Consider the following 20412-nt stretch of genomic DNA (forward strand, 5'->3'; position numbering starts at 1 on the left):
TCTGACATATTCAGACAGTTTCAGTTAACGTTATTACCATTATTTTTCCTAAATTAAATTCTCTACAACTTCTGTTGAAAACTTTCTGCAGCTGGCCCAAGCAGTTAATAAAAAAACTTTTTACGAAAGTCGAAACAAGACCCCGAGAGTAGACAACATTCCATTAGAACTACTGATAGCCTTGGGAGGACGAGCCCTGACAAAACTCTGGTGAGCAAGCTGTATGAGACAGGCGAAATACCCTCAGACTTCACGAAGAATATAATAATTCCAATCCCAAAGAAAGCACGTGTTGACAGATGTGAAAATTACCGAACTATCAGTTTAATAAGTCACGGCTGCAAAATACTAACATGAATGCTTTACAGACGAATGGAAAAACTGGTAGAAGCCGACCTTGGGGAAGATCAGGTTGGATTCCATAGAAATATTGGAACACGTGAGGCAATACTGACCCTACGACTGATCTTCGAAGATTAATTAAGGAAAGGTAAACCTACGTTTCTAGCATTTGTAGACTTAGAGAAAGCTTTTGACAATGTTGACTGGAATGCTCTCTTTCGAATCCTGAAGGTGGCAGGGGTCAAATACAGGGAGCGAATGGCTATTTACAATTTGTACAGAAACCAGATGGCAGTTATAAGAGTCGAGGGGCATGAAAGGGAAGACGCGGTTGGGAAGGGAGTGAGACAGGGTTGTAGCCTATCACAGATGTTATTCAATCTGTATTGTACGATATATTGAGCAAGCAGTAAAGGAAACAGAACAAAAATTCATAGTAGGTATTAAAATCCATGGAGAAGAAATAAGGTTCGCTGATGACATTGTAATTCTGTCAGAGACAGCAAAGGACCTGCAAGAGCAGTTGAACGGAATGGACAGTGTCTTGAAAGGAGGACATAAGATGAACTTCAACAAAAGCAAAACGAGGATAATGGAATGTAGTCGAATTAAATCGGGTGATGCGGAGGGAATTAGATTAGGAAATGAGACACTTAAAGTAGTAAATTAGTTTTGCTACTTGGGAAGCAAAATAACTGATGATGGACGAAGTAGGGAGGATATAAAATGCAGACTGGCAATGGTAAGGAAAGCGTTTTTGAAGAAGAGAAATTTGTTAACATCGAGTATAGATTTAAATTTCAGGAAGGCGTTTCTGAAAGTATTTGTGTGGAGTGTAGCCATGCATGGAAGTGAAACAAGGACGATAAATAGTTGGGACAAGAAGAGAATAGAAGCTTTCGAAATGTGGTGCTACAGAAGAATGCTGAAGATTAGATGGGTAGATCATCCAACTAATGAGGAGGTACTAAATAGAATTGGGCAGAAGAGGAGTTTGTGGTACATCTTGACTAGACGAAGGGATCGGTTGGTAGAACATATTCTGAGGCATCAAGGGATCACCAATTTAGAATTGGAGGTCAGTGTGAGGAATAAAAATCGTAAAGGGAGACCAAGAGATGAATACACTAAGCAGATTCGGAAGGATGTAGGTTGCAGTAGGTATTGGGAGATGAAGAAGCTTGCACAGGATGGAGTAGCATGGAGAGCTGCATCAAATCAGTCTCTGGACTGAAGACCACAACAACAACAACACGAAATTACTTCTTTGCTTCTCCGGATGTTCTGGAAAACTACTTCAGGTACACGGCTGCGACATGTTTTAATCGATTCACCAGATCAGTAACAACAAAATAAATCAAAATCGTGCTTTACTTTAACCTCGTACAGTTTCGCGATGGCTTCATATTAGCGAAGTTGCTAAATTTCAGGCAAAATCTTTTATTAGCCGTAACTCCTCAACTAAATATTTGCGGGCCTATGTTTATATGAACTTGTAGAATAACGTATTAAACATATTACTAATAACATATCAATAATGAAATATTAAAACATTTGCAGATCTTCGTGAATCACCCTGTAGAACACTGTTCAGACCACGACTAACGCTTACTACGTTTGAGAATATTTCACTGGCGCTGTTCGTGGTCAGATACAACAGCTCAAGCTACATGCTTGGTTTCCATATGCATTTAAGTTCAACCATGCACTTCTCGCAGTTTTGTCCAACTCCTATATGAAGCTCACTGGACAAAAATGTTAGTCACCCCTGTGTGCATGCAAAGATGAATCGTTAAGTCTTAACAGGTGGCACAGCGATCGAGCCACTTGCTCATCAGCAAGTGCACTGCCTCTTCATGGGTATAAAGCAGTACCGATCAGTGATGCATTTACGGTTCAAGCGGAGATTGTACAGAAACGAAGGAAGAATAGGGGCGTGACAGAATGGCAAAAAAGATAATCGTATTTGGCCGTATCAATGGCAATGCTCTGTATGAAGTTGCTAGGTTTGTTGGTGTTTCGTGGCGAAGTGTTCAACGTGCTTCCAAGCAGTGGTGTAACACACGTGGCCACGAAACAAGTCAGACGGCGGTTGAATAAAGATCCTGACTGGAGACGCGTTTCAGTGTGAATCAAAATCGCTTCCAAGTCCGACAATAATTGCTGCAGGCAGTGAATGAAGATCCATCCCAACCAGTTAGCGAAAGAACATTGCGACAGAAACTGCGTGCAATAATATTTGGAGCCGGTCACCTCTTAAGAGGTCATTGGTCACAAAGGCACACAAAGACAACAACAAAAAAGTTCATCGCGCTGGAAGAATACGTGAATGGTTTTCTGAACACTCCTTCATGTTGTGACCTACCGATTGACCTGAACCCTGTAGAAAATCTGTGGGAAATTTTGGAATAGTGGGTAAAATGGCGACATTAGCATCTCCGCAATTTGGTAGAACTGTACGATAAAATCCGCAGCAAGTGGCTTAACCCGGAAGCCACGTACCCGCACAATCTTATGGACTCACTTCCTAATCGAATCTAGACGGTTATCAAATCCACGGGCGGAATTACAACGTATTAAAAGATGTTTGATTTCTCTAAATTTGTCTGGTGAGCTTATTTGTGATAAGAAAAGTGGAAAGTAGGAGCACTTTGTTTATACGACCTAGCATATAGAAAAATGAGTTCCAGAGGATCAGGACTTCGCATTTTCATTTCATTATACAAAGTGTACAACTTTGCTTCCGCCGTTTTTTCCTCAACATTTGTGGATTTAATGAAACAAATTGGTTACCCATGTATCATTCAAAGTATTTTCCATCGCTGGACACTATTTTCTCCCATCTTTCGGGCAGTGCACGAAACCCGCGTCGAAAAAATTGTTCATCTTTTGAAGCGATCCACGAATCGATCCAATTTATCACTTCTTCATGAGATCGGAAGTGTTGGTCAGCCGGGCCATGCGCCATTGATCTAAACAGCTGACAGTCAGAGGGCGCAATGTCTGAAGAATAGGGCGGGTGGGGTATGACTTCCCATTTTAACGTTTCTAATACGTTTTGACCTCTTTTGCAACGTGGGGTCGAGCGTTGTCGTCCTGCAAAATCACTTTATCGTGCCTCTCGCTGTGTTGCGGCCGTTTGTCTTTTAATGCTCTGCTCAAACGCATTACTTGCGTTCGATAATGAGCACCTGTGATTGTTTCACTTGGTTTTAATATCTCATAGTACACGACGCCGAGCTGGTCCCATCAAATGCAGAGCATGATCTTGGACCCGATAACATTCGGTTTGGCCATCGACGTGGAAGCATGGCCGGGATATCCCCATGATTTTTTGTGTTCAGGGTTATCATAATGAAGACATTTTTCGTCCCCGGTCACAATGCGATGCAGAAATCCCTTCCGTTTTTGCCTCTGAAGCAACTGTTAACGAACACACAAACGCCGTTCAACGTCTCTTGGTTTCAGCTCACACGGATCCAAGGTCCTTCTTTCTGAATCATGCCCATAGCCTTGAGAATTTTGAAATGACTTGCTGTGTCACCCCCACTAATCGTGCTAATTCTTCTTGAGTTTGACGTGAGTGTTCACTCAGCAGTATCTCCAGTTCCGCATCTTCGAAAACATTCTCTCTTCCACCACTATGCCGGTCTACGACGTTAAAATCACCGTACTTGAAGCGTTGAAACCACTCACGACACGTTCTTTCCTAATAGTGTCCTTACCATACGTACTTGAGAGCATTCAATGAGACTCATCCGCTGTTTTCTTCATATTGAAACAAAACAGTAACACCTCCCGCAAATGACGAGAATTAGGTTCGTAAACTGACAGTTTCAATTAAGAACAACTTTATGATGCAGACACAAAGCGACTACTGTTTGAATGAAGTTATGTTGACCGAGATCCAAGCTAACTGCCTGACGTCTGCGATCTGTTTCTTTCGACCGCTACTTAGCGTTGTCGCCACCTGTCGGCAAACGGCGGAAGCAAAGTTTTACACCTTGTACAACTGTAACATAGTTCTTAAAAAAATAACCTGTCGTGGACGCTGAACGCTATAAGCAAAAAGTTGGAACTCAAGATTTCGAGAACCGTTTGAAACTGAACAAGAACGGACAAACAAAATGAACGAAGGGAACTGTAACTCGGTACAGAACGAATAACGATGGGACTAGAAAGAGACACACGTGACCACATGAAAAAGAACGAGACCGACGCGGGAAAGAGGAAAAGCAAAACTGGAAACAGGAACGAATAACACCCGAAAGAGACCAAGACGAAAGAAATAGACCGTAACGGGACAGAGGAATGGCGGAATTGGAACGGGGAACGGGTGAACACCCAAATGCAACGAAAGATACCAAACGAGACCGAGAAGAGACCCTTAAAAAAACTGAACGATCAAAGAACTGTTCCTTTGGAGCCATTCCTTTGCGGACGATACACTTCCAGTGCACACCATTATGACTTATGTGGCTACTGTCAGCCGTGTAGTAGTTTTCCGTCTCAGCCTGACCACTTGACTTTTCCCCCAGCGCGTTGTCTGCTGGCCGCTACCTCTCCAGAAGATCGCCTGGTACTCAACTGTCAAACGATAACACCCTTGCGGATTGTAGCTCTCTATCTCCACCTTTCGACTTGATCTGAACTCAGCCAACCTCCCCTGTTTGACGTCGTTCCGCGCTTCGCTTAGTAGCCACATACGCTTTTCGTCCTACTAGAACTGCGCGTGACTGAGTCGACGATGTCAGTCGCTCATAATGGGAAGCGAGGGAATGCGGACCATGGATTTGGGTAAAATTTCGCACAGATCTTCGTGAATGTGAACTATCAACAACGATTCCTTTATAACTTGACTCTCCATGAACTCTGCGGCGGCGCGGTTCTTTCCGTCCCTTTACGACGGCCTGCACCTACCTGTGAACATTGTCTCAGCATATCATCAGTAGGGAAGCCGAGCGAAACCTACTGTACTTCGACGTGAACCAGGTTGCAATTAAAGTCACTAATCTACGTTTCGGGAGAAAGTTTTCACACGAAATGAAAGGTTGGAAATTTTGTCCTTAATTAATATATTCTGAAACTTAGGTGAACAAGTATCACTGCCAAGCCCGTACTAGTCTTAACACAGTCACTCAAAATAGCTTTCACTCACGTTTGCAAGTTTATGGTGTTGCATTTCCCGAAAATGTAATAGCTACAAAAATATGGATTGTTTTTGATTGAGAATGCTCGCCAAATATTAGGTCTGTCGGTACCTAATGCAGTCACCGTTTTTAGCCACCGACTTGCTCAATACGCCACGCGGAATTTATGTCTTTTCTCGTCACAAAATTCACTTAAAATTCTGAAATTTCTATACACCCATCGGAATAATTATGCCGTCACTTTACAACACTTTTGATGTATGAAACACTGCTAGATCCGGCAACTTATCATTTCCATCGGAACCACTACTACACAAGTCCCAACTGTTTCACAGCTAGGCTCTGACTCTCTCTAGAATATTCCAAGTCTCCTCTACCAGCAGAGAAAGGCGCGCGAAGAATATTGCTTTACCATTGGTCAGTTTACTCAACAGCCAATAGCAAAACAACATTCTCCCGCGTCAGTCCGCGCTTTTCATCAATAACCAATCGCAAAATCTAACGACTGCACTTTTTACCGTCGTAATTATTTAATATGCTGATGTTTTGTTTATGCATAAAGTTATTTACTATTGTTATTTATACCTGAATTAACTTTCCCTTTACCATAAACTTACTTTACAAATCTATTCTAAAAAATCCCCTTTGTCAACATCCATACTTCTTCGAAATGTTCCCACACTAAATCCCACTACATAACTCGTTAAACAATTATCTTCATATTAACCTTAAACCTTAACCTTAAGACATTTCCAGGGGCAGATGTGGACTCTGACCACAATCTATTGGTTATGACCTGTAGATTAAAACTGAAGAAACTGCAAAAAGGTGGGAATTTAAGGAAATGGGACCTGGATAAACTGAAAGAACCAGAGGTTGTACAGAGTTTCAGGGAGAGCATAAGGGAACAATTGACAGGAATGGGGGAAAGAAATCCAGTAGAAGAAGAATGGGTAGCTTTGAGGGATGAAGTAGTGCAGGCAGCAGAGGATCAATTAGGTAAAAAGACGAGGGCTAGTAGAAATCCTTGGGTAACAAAAGAAATATTGAATTTAACTGATGAAAGAAGAAAATATAAAAATGCAGTAAATGAAGCAGGCAAAAAGGAATACAAACGTCTCAAAAATGAGATCGACAGGAAGTGCAAAATGGCTAAGCAGGGATGGCTAGAGGACAAATGTAAGGATGTAGAGGCTTATCTCACTAGGGGTAAGATAGATACTGCCTACAGGAAAATTAAAGAGACCTTTGGAGATAAGAGAACCACTTGTATGAACATCAAGAGCTCAGATGGAAACCCAATTCTAAGCAAAGAAGGGAAAGCAGAAAGGTGGAAGGGGTATATAGAGGGTCTATACAAGGGCGATGTACTTGAGGAGAATATTATGGAAATGGAAGAGGATGTAGATGAAGATGAAATGGGAAATACGATACTGCGTGAAGAGTTTGACAGAGCACTGAAAGACCTGAGTCGAAACAAGGCCCCCGGAGTAGACAACATTCCATTGGAACTACTGACGGCCTTGGGAGAGCCAGTCCTGACAAAACTCTACCATCTGGTGAGCAAGATGTATGAAACAGGCGAAATACCCTCAGACTTCAAGAAGAATATAATAATTCCAATCCCAAAGAAAGCAGGTGTTGACAGATGTGAGAATTACCGAACAATCAGTTTAATAAGCCACAGCTGCAAAATACTAACACGAATTATTTACAGACGAATGGAAAAACTAGTAGAAGCCGACCTCGGGGAAGATCAGTTTGGATTCCGTAGAAATACTGGAACACGTGAGGCAATACTGACCTTACGACTTATCTTAGAAGAAAGATTAAGGAAAGGCAAACCTACGTTTCTAGCATTTGTAGACTTAGAGAAAGCTTTTGACAATGTTGACTGGAATACTCTCTTTCAAATTCTAAAGGTGGCAGGGGTAAAATACAGGGAGCGAAAGGCTACTTACAATTTGTACAGAAACCAGATGGCAGTTATAAGAGTCGAGGGACATGAAAGAGAAGCAGTGGTTGGGAAGGGAGTAAGACAGGGTTGTAGCCTCTCCCCGATGTTATTCAATCTGTATATTGAGCAAGCAGTAAAGGAAACAAAAGAAAAATTCGGAGTAGGTATTAAAATCCATGGAGAAGAAATAAAAACTTTGAGGTTCGCCGATGACATTGTAATTCTGTCAGAGACAGCTAAGGACTTGGAAGAGCAGTTGAACGGAATGGATGGTGTCTTGAAGGGAGGATATAAGATGAACATCAACAAAAGCAAAACGAGGATAATGGAATGTAGTCGAATTAAGTCGGGTGATGCTGAGGGTATTAGACTAGGAAATGAGACACTTAAAGTAGTAAAGGAGTTTTGCTATTTGGGGAGCAAAATAACTGATGATGGTCGAAGTAGAGAGGATATAAAATGTAGACTGGCAATGGCAAGGAAAGCGTTTCTGAAGAAGAGAAATTTGTTAACATCGAGTATAGATTTAAGTGTCAGGAAGTCATTTCTGAAAGTATTTGTATGGAGTGTAGCCATGTATGGAAGTGAAACATGGACGGTAAATAGTTTGGACAAGAAGAGAATAGAAGCTTTCGAAATGTGGTGCTACAGAAGAATGCTGAAGATTAGGTGGGTAGATCACATAACTAATGAGGAGGTACTGAATAGGATTGGGGAGAAGAGAAGTTTGTGGCACAACTTGACTAGAAGAAGGGATCGGTTGGTAGGACATGTTTTGAGGCATCAAGGGATCACAAATTTAGCATTGGAAGGCAGTGTGGAGGGTAAAAATCGTAGAGGGAGACCAAGAGATGAATACACTAAGCAGATTCAGAAGGATGTAGGTTGTAGTAGGTACTGGGAGATGAAGAAGCTTGCACAGGATAGAGTAGCATGGAGAGCTGCATCAAACCAGTCTCAGGACTGAAGACCACAACAACAACAACCTTAAACCACACTCACGCATCATTCATACTGCTAAAACATATTTATAACATTTTACCTACACGGAAAGACATAATAACACTTTATGAAAATACTGGAACAGTTTATGAAAAACATTCTATTACTTAAGTGCACTCTAATGGGCACAATCGAAACTAAACCAGTCCCCTATCCAATATTGTCCTCTGTCGGCTGATACATAAACTACGTGCGCGTCCAGTCTCGCGTCACCATCTGTCACTATCGAGCTCTGAGACACATCTCCCACTTAACCGCCTCCAAGGCAGGATCGGTATACGGCGCTACGCCTCAACTCTACATATTTTTTATTGTTTCTCAAGTTATAAGAATTGTAGCTAGTTTTAAAAATGAAGTAAAATTTAGAAATTAACGTGCAGTCGGTAACGTTGTCATTAGAGACGGAGCGCAAGCTCTGATTAGGAAAGGAAGTTGGCAGTGCCCTTTTCAGAGGAACCATTTCGGCATTTGTCTGAAGGGCGTCGCCTCTCTATAGAAAGTAATAAGCTGAAGTGGGGGACAGAGGACAGGCCATAAAACTCTGTTCCGCCGGTAGCAACACAGGTAACCTTTAGGCGAGCTTGGGGCTGCCGAAATGGCGAGCGTATACAGCTAGAGTGGGGTACACAGTCGCCAGTATCGATTACAGAATCGACAGTGTTCACCTCATTCGCCGTTTAGATTTCCTATAATTAAGTATATCGTGATCGTAAGTGGAAAGAGTGAATCTAATATCAATAAACTTTTGAAGCCAAATGGACTCGTCGTTGTCTTTGTGTTTCTCAGTCCGAATACTGGTTTGATGCAGCTCTCCACGCTATTCTATCCTGTGCAAGCCTCTATATATCCGAACAACAACCATTTCAACATGCTTACTGTATTCGTCTTCTGGTCTCCATCTACAATTTTTACCCCTCACATTACTCTCCAGTACTAGCTAATGATTGCCCTATGCCTGAGAACGCGTCCTATCATGGACCCTTTTTTTAATCCCCGACGCAAACAAAGAGGTGTTATAAGTTTAAGGTGTGTATCTGGGTGTCCGTCTGTGGCATCGTAGCTCCCAAACGAAAGGACCGATTTTAATGCAGTTTTTCTTATATGAAAGGTGGTATAATCGGAATGCTTTTTAGCTATGTTCCATGAAAGTTTGTTGAGCAGTTTAAATTTCATCAGCTAAATTAAGAAAAAAGTTTTCTGCCAGCATGTTTTCTTGATATACGCTACGTGATACGTAAGAGCTACGTCAAGTTACGTAGTTCCAGATTGTAGACCTCGAAAGGATGTAAATAAAAGTGCACGAGAATATATGTTTATCTTTTAAGATCGCTCAACAATGATGATTTTTGTCTTTTGAAGCCGCCCGTTTCAGCACCTAGAAAGCAGAAAAAGGGTGATAGTGACACAACTGTATGAGATAAACATATTCTTTCGCTGACTTTTTTGTATTTCTTTGCGAGGTCTACAAGTCAATACTAAATGAAATGATTTTACCCTAGTAGTTTAGGTAGTCTGTTGCAAGAGATTGCAATGGCAATCCACTTTCTTCCTAGTTAATTTAGAATTATCGCCACTGTTTATCGCTTATGTTACCTAAATTAGTAAATATATATTAAAACATAGTCATTGAATATATGGGTGAATTAAAAAAAGAAACACGTAAATCGCATAAGTGACAATGGTAAAGTATGACGACGGGATTTAATGAATTTTAATTACTAATAGTAGCTACGAATGAGAATTGAAAAGTATTGTAAGTGAAAAAACATTTTTAAATACTGCTTTGCCAAAGTTTTGCAAGTGTAATAATATACATGAAAATACATTTATTGGCAGAATACGCAGATTTCTGCGAGGCATGATCTCGAGTCGCAGGTTCGGGTTTCGTCCCGCAAAGTATTTGTGTGAATGTGGCGGCAGTAAAATGAAAAGTTTCAAAAAGCATGAAATAAAACTTAAATTAAAAATTTGAAAATGCCGACAAAAAACTCTAAAGAGTAAAAAATAACACATATTACTCCTTTAAGTTTAATATAAGTAGTCATATGTTGATCAAAGGGTCATCGCATCGGGAGACCGCTAATTAAATAAAATTAAAACAATGTACATCTAAAAACAATAAAGTATGAAATTTAAATACAACTAAGGTACCTAGGCAACGTAGGTTAATATCACAACAATAATATCCAATCATTGAGTCCAAGTCTTAATTAATTTACTCCGAAAACCTCGTAATACAGACACAACCGCCAATTACGCCTACTCTCACGCCACTGCCCGTTCGAGTCGCCGCACTTGGGCACGTCCCGCTCGTCGCACACCGAGCACCACGCGACCTCCTCCAGCAGTTTAATGCAGCGTGAGTTAATACTCTGTCATCAACCACCGCAGAATATAGGCTTCGTAAGACAGATTAATGCACGAAACTAATTTCCTACGTAATTGTGTAAAAATATGATATAAAATAAACAGGTAACTCTTTTTTTAACAATGTTAAAGTAATTAAAGACGGATTGATTTTCATATTTTATGTGATATGTAATTATAACATCAGAAACTATTTTGAGGTGCGGATGCGGGACACATAGGATTGGAAGGGAAGACTTAAAACAGAAGAGGCTTCTACCCAGCAATAATGAAAGTATGCTTTTCTAGAAACGATTCTTTCCTTCCTCATTTATTTTTATTTTTTTTAGTCATCGCTCTTCTGACTGGTTTGTGCCAACCTCTTCATCCGACACTAGCACTTGCAACCTACGTCCTCTGTTATTTGCTGGATGTATTCCAATCACGTCTTTACAGTTTTACGCTCTGCAGCTCCCTCTACTACCATGGAAGTTCTTGCGTGATCTCTTAACAGATGTCCTAGAATCCTGTCCCTTCTTCTTTTCAGTGCTTTTCATATATTCCTTTGCTCACCGATTCTCCCGAGTATCTCCTCTTCTTTATCCGTTCACCTAATTTTCAACATTCTTCTATAGCACGAAATATCAGATGCTTCAAGTCTCTTCTTTTCTGGTTTTTTCACAGTCCATGTTTCACTATTATGCAGAGCTGTGCCATAAACGCATACTCTCAGAAATTTGTTCCTAAGATTAAAGCCTGAGTTTGATACTAGTAGACTTCTCTTGGCCAGGAATGCTCATTTTGCCAGTGCTAGTCTTGTTTTACATCCTCCTCGCTCCGTCCGTCATGCGTTATTTTGTCGCAGATGGCTAAATTTCATCTACTTCGTGATCACCAATCCTGAAGTTAAATATCTCGCTGTTCGCATTTCAGCTACTTCTCGTCACTTTCGTCTTTCTTCGATTTGCTCCCAGTCCATATTCTGTAGTCATTAGACAGTTCATTCCATTCAGCAGACCCTGTAATTCTTCAGTTTCACTGAGGACAGCAATGTCATCAGCGAATTTTGTCATTGATATCCTTTCACCTTGAATTTTAATTCCATTCTTGAGCCCTTCTTTTATTTCCTTTATTGCTTCGTAGATGTATGGATTGAACAGTAGAGGCGAAAGACTACACCCCTGTCTTCCACACTTTGTACTTGGTCCTCCACTGTTGTTGTTTCCTCTTGGTTCTTTTTACAGGTCGACAGATCCTATGAACGTGTCTCGTTTTTGCTTTTCTCTTGCTTCCACTATCAACTGTAACGTCAGAATTGCCTATCTGTCGCATTTACCTTTGCTGAAGCCAAAGTGATCATCATGTAACACATCATCAATTTTCTTTTCCATTCCTCTGTATATCATTCTTCTTAGCAACTTGGATACATGAGCTGTTAAGCTGATTGTCCGAACATTATCGTACCTGTCGGCTTCTGCGAACTTCGGAAATGTGTGAATGATCGTTTTCCGAAAGTTAGATGGTATATCGCCAGACTCATACATTCTGCACACTAATGTGAATAAGCGTTTTATTGACACCTCCCCCAATTATTTTAGAAATGCTGATGGAATGTTATCTATCCCTTCCACCTCATCTGATCTTAAGCCTTCCAAAGTTCTTTTAAATTCTGATTCTACTACTGCACCCCCTGTCTCTTGTATATCGACTCCTGTTTCTTCTTCTATCATCTCATCAGACAATTCTTCCCCTCATACAGTCCTTCAAGGTATTCTTTCCACGTGTCTGCTCTCTTCTCTACATTTAGCAGCCGAATTCCCACTGCGCTCTTAATCTTACCACCCTTTTCTATATGCTGAGTCATCCCTTCCAACAAACATTTCTTTTTCCATTTTCTCACATTTTTCATGTAGTCATTTCGCCTTAGCTTCCCTGCACTTCCGATTTGTTTTATTCCTAAGTGACTTCCATTTCTATATTCCTGAATTTCTCTGAACATTTTTGTGCTTCCTTCTTCCGTCGATCACCTGAATTATTTCTCTTGTTATCCATGGTTTCTTCGAAGTTATCTACTTTGTACCTACATTTTTCTCACCAACTTCTGTGATTGCCTTTTTTAGAGATCTCCATTCCTCTTCAACTGGACTGCCTCCTGAGCTATTCCTTACCAGCCTCAGAAAACTTCCCTTAGTACTTGCGTATCCCACTTCTTTGCGCACTGATCCTTCCTGACTAGTCTCTTTAAACTTCTGAACTACTGAATTGTGATCTGAGCCTATATCTGCTCCTCCGTACGCCTTACAATCCAATATCTGATTTCTGAATCTCTACCTGACAATGATGTAATCTTGAGAGGTGGCATGAGCCCCCTCTCATATTTCTATCTTACGATTCTCCTCTCTAATTGCATGCGGTGGGAAGTTGCTATTCCTTCACACGCGGACTTCCCACGCAGCGTCTCTCGTCACCCGGGTGGTCCGGTGACAGGCGGGTTAAGCCGACGTGTGTGAGGCAGTCGAGTGAATGCTTTGCATACGCCGACATTGTCAAGAGACACGCCCGCTGGGGTGTGAAGTAGCGGCTGGGCTAGAGGTTCCGTTACTTCGGAGAAACTTAGCGAAAACACTTTCTGGCAGGCTACCAGCGAGGCGTGGGAATGACTTGTGTACCCAGGCAGTTGTGGCGGGAAAATTCCCGCACTTTCTGCAAAATAGTAACGGTGATTGTTTTGCTCAGGGCATAGCTCCATGACGGAGCAAAATCAGCACAGAAATTGGCGCCAAGAATCTCCATTGGTGGAATGGTAGTGCTCCGGCAATGGAGTGGAATTTCCGCCGGTTTTCGAGTTGCTGATTGGAACGTAACCACGGCCACTGTCATGGGGGCGGGAATGTTGTGTGTTCGGCCTGTACGGGTGCTCTTGGGAGTCAGCAGTCGCCTTTCGGTCGAGGACGTCGAAGCAACCAGCCAACGGCTCTGGTACGCCAGATCGTGTTCTGGCAGTCAAGGAGACAGTTTTGGTAACGTATGTCCGCAGCACCGGCAGATAGGGATTTTCCTAGGTGATAATCAGAGCTCAGCAGAGCGCGCCTGTTCGTCTTTTTCTAACTTTGTTCTGCCTTGAGTAGCAGCAATTACTGTTGGGTTAGCGGTGTGTCTCTCTTGAGATTTGAGTGGCAAGGAATTGGCTCCACATACCACTTCGTATTAAACCTCACGATCTAGTTTAGGGACAACTTCACCTTTACAGTGTTTGTATGAGTCTCCAATTCGAGCCAATTTAATGTATCATAAATTAGAATTCATGTGTTTTTGTTTATTAATTTGTGTTTAGTCTTAATAAATCATATTGTTATTTTGGACAGAACTTTCATTCTGTTAATCGATAGAGCAACCCTATCATTCCTCACTATGCTAATGAAACCTTTGTTTATTTAACTTATTTATCAAATTAAATTATTGCAGGTGCCAAACTCTCTTCTACTCCACTGGCAGGGTTGATTAGAGTCAGTTCGCGTATTTTTTTATCCTTGTGCAACAGCAAAAGTCGGAGTTAGAATAGGGGGGGCTTAGAGCATGATTTACATATGTGGATTCTAGTAGAATTTAGTGATAAATACACTGCCAGCCCCGGCACCTCGCAATCTAACTGAAATCTTCCTTTATCTCCCGGCCTTTTCCAAGTATATCTCCCCCTCTTGCGATTCTTGAACAGAGTTTTCCCTGCTACTTGCTGAAATTTATTGCAAAACTCAAGTCTTTCTCCTCTCTCGTTCCTAGTACGAAGCGCATATTTTCCTGTAAACCTTCCTTCTACTCCTTCTCCAACAACTGTATTCCACAGCCCCATGACTATTAGAGTTTCATCTACCTTTACGTATTGAAACACCCTTTCAATCTCCACATACACTTGCTTTACGTCTTCATCTTCAGCTTGCGACGTCGAAAGTATACCTGAACTGTCGTTGTCGGTGTCGGTTTGCTGCCAATTCTGATCAGAACAAGCCTATCACCGAATTGTTCACAGTAACACACTCTCTGCCATACCTTTGTATTCATAACGAATATTATTCCAGTATACCATTTCCTGATGCTCTTGATATTACGCTGTATTCATCTGATCAGAAATGCTTATCTTCTTTCCATTTCACTTCACTGACGCACACTATATCTAGAGTGAGCCTTAGCATTTTCCTTTTCAGATCTTCTAGCTTCCCTACCACGTTCAAACTTTTGACGTTCCACGACGGGTCTCGGAGAACATTGCCTATTCCTCGGTTATTCAATCTTTTTCTCATGGTCACCTCCCCATTCGCAGTTCTCTCATGGAATGGGGGACTGGTCCAATATCTTTTCTCAATGCAGAGATCGTCGTGACACTTTTTCAATTACAGGCCACATGGCCTAGATGCACATTATGTGTATTTAATACAGTGATTTCCATTGCCTTCAGCATCCTTATACCATTGATGCCTTTAGGGGCAGTTACCCACCGCATGGGCAAGAGAGTTCCTTGAACCTCTCTCTGTTCCTCCGCCCTCTTCGACAAGGCCGTTGGCTAAACGAGATTGACTTCTTATGCCGGAAGTCTTCATCCGCCATTGCTAATGATTTTTATTCAAAAATTAAGCGGTGGAAGGGTTCTAACCCAGGGCATGTCCGAAAGAACAGACACCATATCCATATAAGTATATAGTTCTGGCAATACCGGCCATGACCTTCTTCTTCTGTGCGGATGCACACATTTTACTCGAACTCTTACGGTAAGAATGTTTTCCACGAGTAATGAGTGTGTTGGATATATATATATATATATATATATATATATATATATATATATATATATATATATATATATATAGTTTAGCGTCGTCCTCTTCTTCTGGAGCCTTCAGCTTATTTTTTATGAGTTATTTTATCTGTGTTATATATAATTGCCCTCGCCTTGGTTCTCTATTATTAAAGTATTTTGAAGTACAAAGTATTGTTTATCGTTGTTGTAAATATTAAAAAATTGTTTCACTACATACTGTATAATACGGTATTTGTTATGTGCATTAATATGGTCCTGGTGTCTTGTTGTAACTATTATACTGTGTTCTCTTGTTGGTGTATCTGTAATCCTATATTGTGGCCTGTCCACATATATGGGGTCAAGTCTGTTTCTCACCCATGCTGTGCAGATGTTTATTTTGCTGGGTTACTTTGTTTGTGTCATAGCCTTTTTCTTTGTTGTCGCATTCAGTTTAAGGAAATTTCCTCCTCGTTGCCCTGATAGTGAAGTATGTTAAAGAAGACAGGTAATAGTTCTGAATGAAAGAAGGGAAGAACTAACAGCAGGAAAAGAAAATGAAGTGTGCTGTCAGTTAACTGGAGCACCTGGTAATCGTCAATTACCTAGCAATACAAAGAATGTTATTGCCCCCTGAGATATACCAGTCATAAATTTTTTGTCGTCACTGACTGACATTTAATCTAATAATTGTTTTGGCGGTATTTCCGTGGTATAATGAGGCACTTCGTTCGCAACTTTCTTAAATTCAACCTCGTAATTTACCCCCATATGATGCCTTTTAGAACTGAACTGACAACTTCGTCTCTCTCAGACGAATGCGATATATATTTGATGATTTTTTTGTTAGTGGCCTGTGAGAGAAGCTGGCTGTCAAGTCTATGTTTACTGATATCTTGACGTCATTGAACTTCGGTATGGGAGCTTCTAGTACCTTGTATTGTATGTTAGCCGGGTGCCTAGAAACGATGGAGAGGCTCCGTCCCCGCCACAGCCGCAGTGGTTCAAAACCCCACGACGACTACTTCAGTCCACTTCATCCCTCCACCGCCCCATAGCGAACTACTCTTTCAGGGTTATTGTGCTGATCGACCTCCGGTGCACCCCCCACCCCAGGGAACGTTTCACACCAGACGAGTATAACCCCTATGTTTGCATGGTAATGGTGGTGTACGCGTACGTGGAGAACTTGTTTGCTCAGCAAACTTGTTTGCTCGCCGACATAGTGTAGCTGAGGCGGAATAAGGGGAACCAGCCGAGGCAGATGGAAATCGCCTAAAAACCATCTACAGACTGGCCGGCTCACCGGACCTCGACACAAGTCTACTGGGCGTATTCGTGCCAGGGACCAGGCGCTCTTTCCCAATCCGGAAAGCCGTGCGTTAGATCGCACGGCTAACCGGGCAGGCTTCTAGTACCTTACTCGAATTCATCTGTTATAATGGCATTTTCACGATCACACCGTCTGATCACAACTACTTCAGCTCTCACTCTGTTTTGTGTGCTGCAAGACGACTCTTGATTCAAAAATGCTTGTATGTTTAACATGTGTTACTGACCCTTCTTCCCCATGATTTTGCGTATTTCTAACCTAGTGCACACGAAATTGATATTTTGTTGTTCAGTCATGTTTTCAGGAATGATGCTCTCAAACTGTCCAATGAAGGCTACTGGGTGTATAGTTCCATTATTAGAGAAATGGTGGACTGTATACGCATTAGCGTAATTTTCTACGTCACTTACGTAAATAACACTTTACTTTCTTCCAAGTTCACAACAAATTTCGACTTTTTTGTTCAACTTCTTTTTTAATTTTGTCTTGTATCTCAAGAAGTACTTTTTGCTCTATTCCTCTCAATTTACCCTGAATCGCACTTGTGTTGCCTGAACAAGAGGATTCTACATGTGAACTGTTACAAGTAAGTGTTTCCTGGTCATTTTTGATACTTCATAAATTATTCCATTGAAATGTGGGCTTATCCTGACATGCTTAGATAGCTTTGCTTTGCTCTTGACATACATTACTAATGTCATTAATTGTATTATCCCATTTTGATCCTGCATATTCTTCTCTAACTTTTTGGTTTCATGGTTAATCTTTTGTTTTATTTCTGGCTGACAAACTTCTTATTTACACCATTCTTTTGTTTCATTACCTACTTTCTTGCTACATCCCTCAGTTTTAGCGTCAGGATTTGTATCCTGTTGTTCCAGAACACTGAATTTACCAATAATTTGAGCTATTCCTAAATTAACTTGTTTTTATCCTCTTATCTATTTTGTCTAATTTATTATGCCCAGTATCTATTTTCTCTTGTGTTTTACTTCATTCTTTCTCTATTTTATTTTGTGTTTCTCTTGATTCCTTTAGTTCTTCTAAAATTAGTTGTAGTATAGACATATCCTGATCATTATCCTCAGTCAGTAAGGTGTTAGCTGATGCTGTACCATGACTTAATGTATGTAATCAACTATTGGCTCATTAGTAATGTCAATGTCAGAGTCATTTTCTCTGGCATTGTCAATCCATTTAATCATTTCGTTTTGATGGTACTACAAATCCTGGGTTTATATTATCATTGTTTGCCACTACATCAACATTTCCACTGTCCTCATTATTAGTTAACTCTACATTTTCAACAGCTCATCAAACCATTTATAATGTAACCAGATCTAGAAGCACAGCACTTTTACATTTTTGGAGGTGATAACTTCGCTACAGAAAGTCTTGGGTCACTACCAGACAAACACCAATTAATCTATTAACAACATTTGTTTATTTTTCACAACTTTACAGGCACCAGAACACACCAGCTAGTACTCCAACTGCTCTCCTTCCAAGGCTTTTTGACAAGGTGTATTTATACATCTTTTAACAATTACGTTCTAAGACATTGTTATGTTATTTCATCTTTGATGTCACATTTCCAATAAGTTAACTCAGCAAAAACTGACATTACGGAGTTTTAGTAAAAATTAAAACAAGTACAATGAAAATGCATATTTCCGAAATTAATGATCTTTTACAAGCGCAACTTTGAAACATACATACAGTTAACAATTAAGTTCTTATTGTTGGACGCAGAATATTCTGTAATATCTTTGCGTAATTTAATTAATTATGCGATTCTATAAAACAATTTTGAGCTGGTAATATTTCTACAACGTCAAAATTACAATTCAAACGTTCAAAATGACTTTTTACAACATTTGAAGGATAAAATGCGGAATAATTACGTACAACCTAAAATCTTTAAATCGTGTTACAAAAGATTAGTGAATCGTTCTTCTAATATTATTTAGGATACAAATTGTCCCTCTGAATCAGGCTATGTCTCCAGTATAAACGAATCTTCTCTAGTTTTCGTCATATGTGCACATTGCACTATATTTCTCTATATAATGTTCCAGACACATTAATTACGAGCTTAATTTCAGATTTTTCATCGGTGATTTGGGTAGGAATATGTTGCCCTAACTTGCAAAGATACATCAATTTTAACCTTTCCAACATTAATGGTTTACCAATTAATTTGCGTTATGGTAAATAATTTCATTTTACTAACTGAATTATAATTACAAAACTGAATGAAAAAGATTACAAACATTTATACACTATTAACGCTGATTCCAGAACTTATTGGTTGGTTGGTTGTTTTGGGGAAGGAGACCAGACAGCGAGGTCATCAGTCTCATCGGATTAGGGAAGGACGGGGAAGGAAGTCGGCCGTGCCCTTTGAAAGGAACCATCCCCGCATTTGCCTGGAGCGATTTAGGGAAATCACGGAAAACCTAAATCAGGATGGCCGGACGCGGGATTGAACCGTCGTCCTCCCGACCAGAACTTATTCTTTCTCTTCAAAACATCCTGAAATTCAGATCAAAGTGGTAATGACTTATCCTAACTGTACATTACTTTATCTGATTAAGAGCATACATTAGTTGGTCTATGACACAATTTAGCATTTTCGTTACAACTATTTCACAAAGTTGCACTAAGTGTCTTCATACACTACCCACATCTGCTTTAGTGTGTATCGCATACTAGGAAACCCTCTGTATCGGGCACTCCACATGACCCAACACAGCCTATTTCGTTACAATGGCTACTTCAAAAAGCCGGCCGGTGTGGTCGTGCGGTTCTAGGCGCTTGAGTCTGGAACCGCACGACCGCTACGGTCGCAGGTTCGAATCCTGCCACTGGCATGGATGTGTGTGATGTCCTTAGGTTAGTTAGGTTTAAGCATTTCTAAGTTCTACGGGACTGATGACCACAGATGTTAAGTCCCATAGTGCTCAGGGCCATTTATTTACTTCAAAAATTCTCAACGTGATTATTGGTTATTGAATTTGCTGTTTGGAATTCATCACCAAAGTTAGAATTTACATTTTCACTTTGGTTACTTGTGACAACATTCGACATATCAATGAACCCATATCTGACTTCACCACCGTTTATTTGTATCTGTCCCGGCAGTTCACCACCACAACTGTGAGACTGAACTCCTCCTCTAGTTCTCAGAGCTTATCTTTTTTCCCTTTCCCCAGACATCCTAATGTTCCAACTACAAATCTTAGAGTGCTATATGCAAGCGCAACACTTAACACTTACTTTTCTTCCTCGACGTAGTGCCGGTGCTTCTCGTAGCTGTGGGCCGCACCACCGGCTGCGACTGCGCCGTCGTGATGTCCTGAAGCTGTCACTTCCAGCGCGCTGTATAGTGTCAACAGCGCCGGCAGCTGCTGGCCGCCGCCGCACCTGCTGTCTGCGTGCTGCGCCGTCTCGTAACCTGAAGAATCTTGAAGTGATGATTAATAACGTA

At 40.8% G+C, this 20412-nt stretch overlaps 1 protein-coding gene across 1 annotated transcript in view; it reads right to left on the minus strand.

The window, feature by feature from the left end:
• Positions 1-20197: 20197 nt before the first annotated feature.
• The window catches only part of LOC126195645 (uncharacterized), a 179396-nt gene continuing 179181 nt past the window's right edge, over positions 20198-20412 (minus strand). The window contains exon 5 of the mRNA XM_049934269.1: positions 20198-20379. Coding sequence (XP_049790226.1) covers positions 20198-20379 — 182 coding nt within the window. The remainder of the gene's footprint in view (positions 20380-20412) is intronic.

The sequence above is a fragment of the Schistocerca nitens genome, chromosome 7, assembly GCF_023898315.1.
Source record: "Schistocerca nitens isolate TAMUIC-IGC-003100 chromosome 7, iqSchNite1.1, whole genome shotgun sequence".
Lineage (NCBI taxonomy): Eukaryota > Metazoa > Arthropoda > Insecta > Orthoptera > Acrididae > Schistocerca > Schistocerca nitens.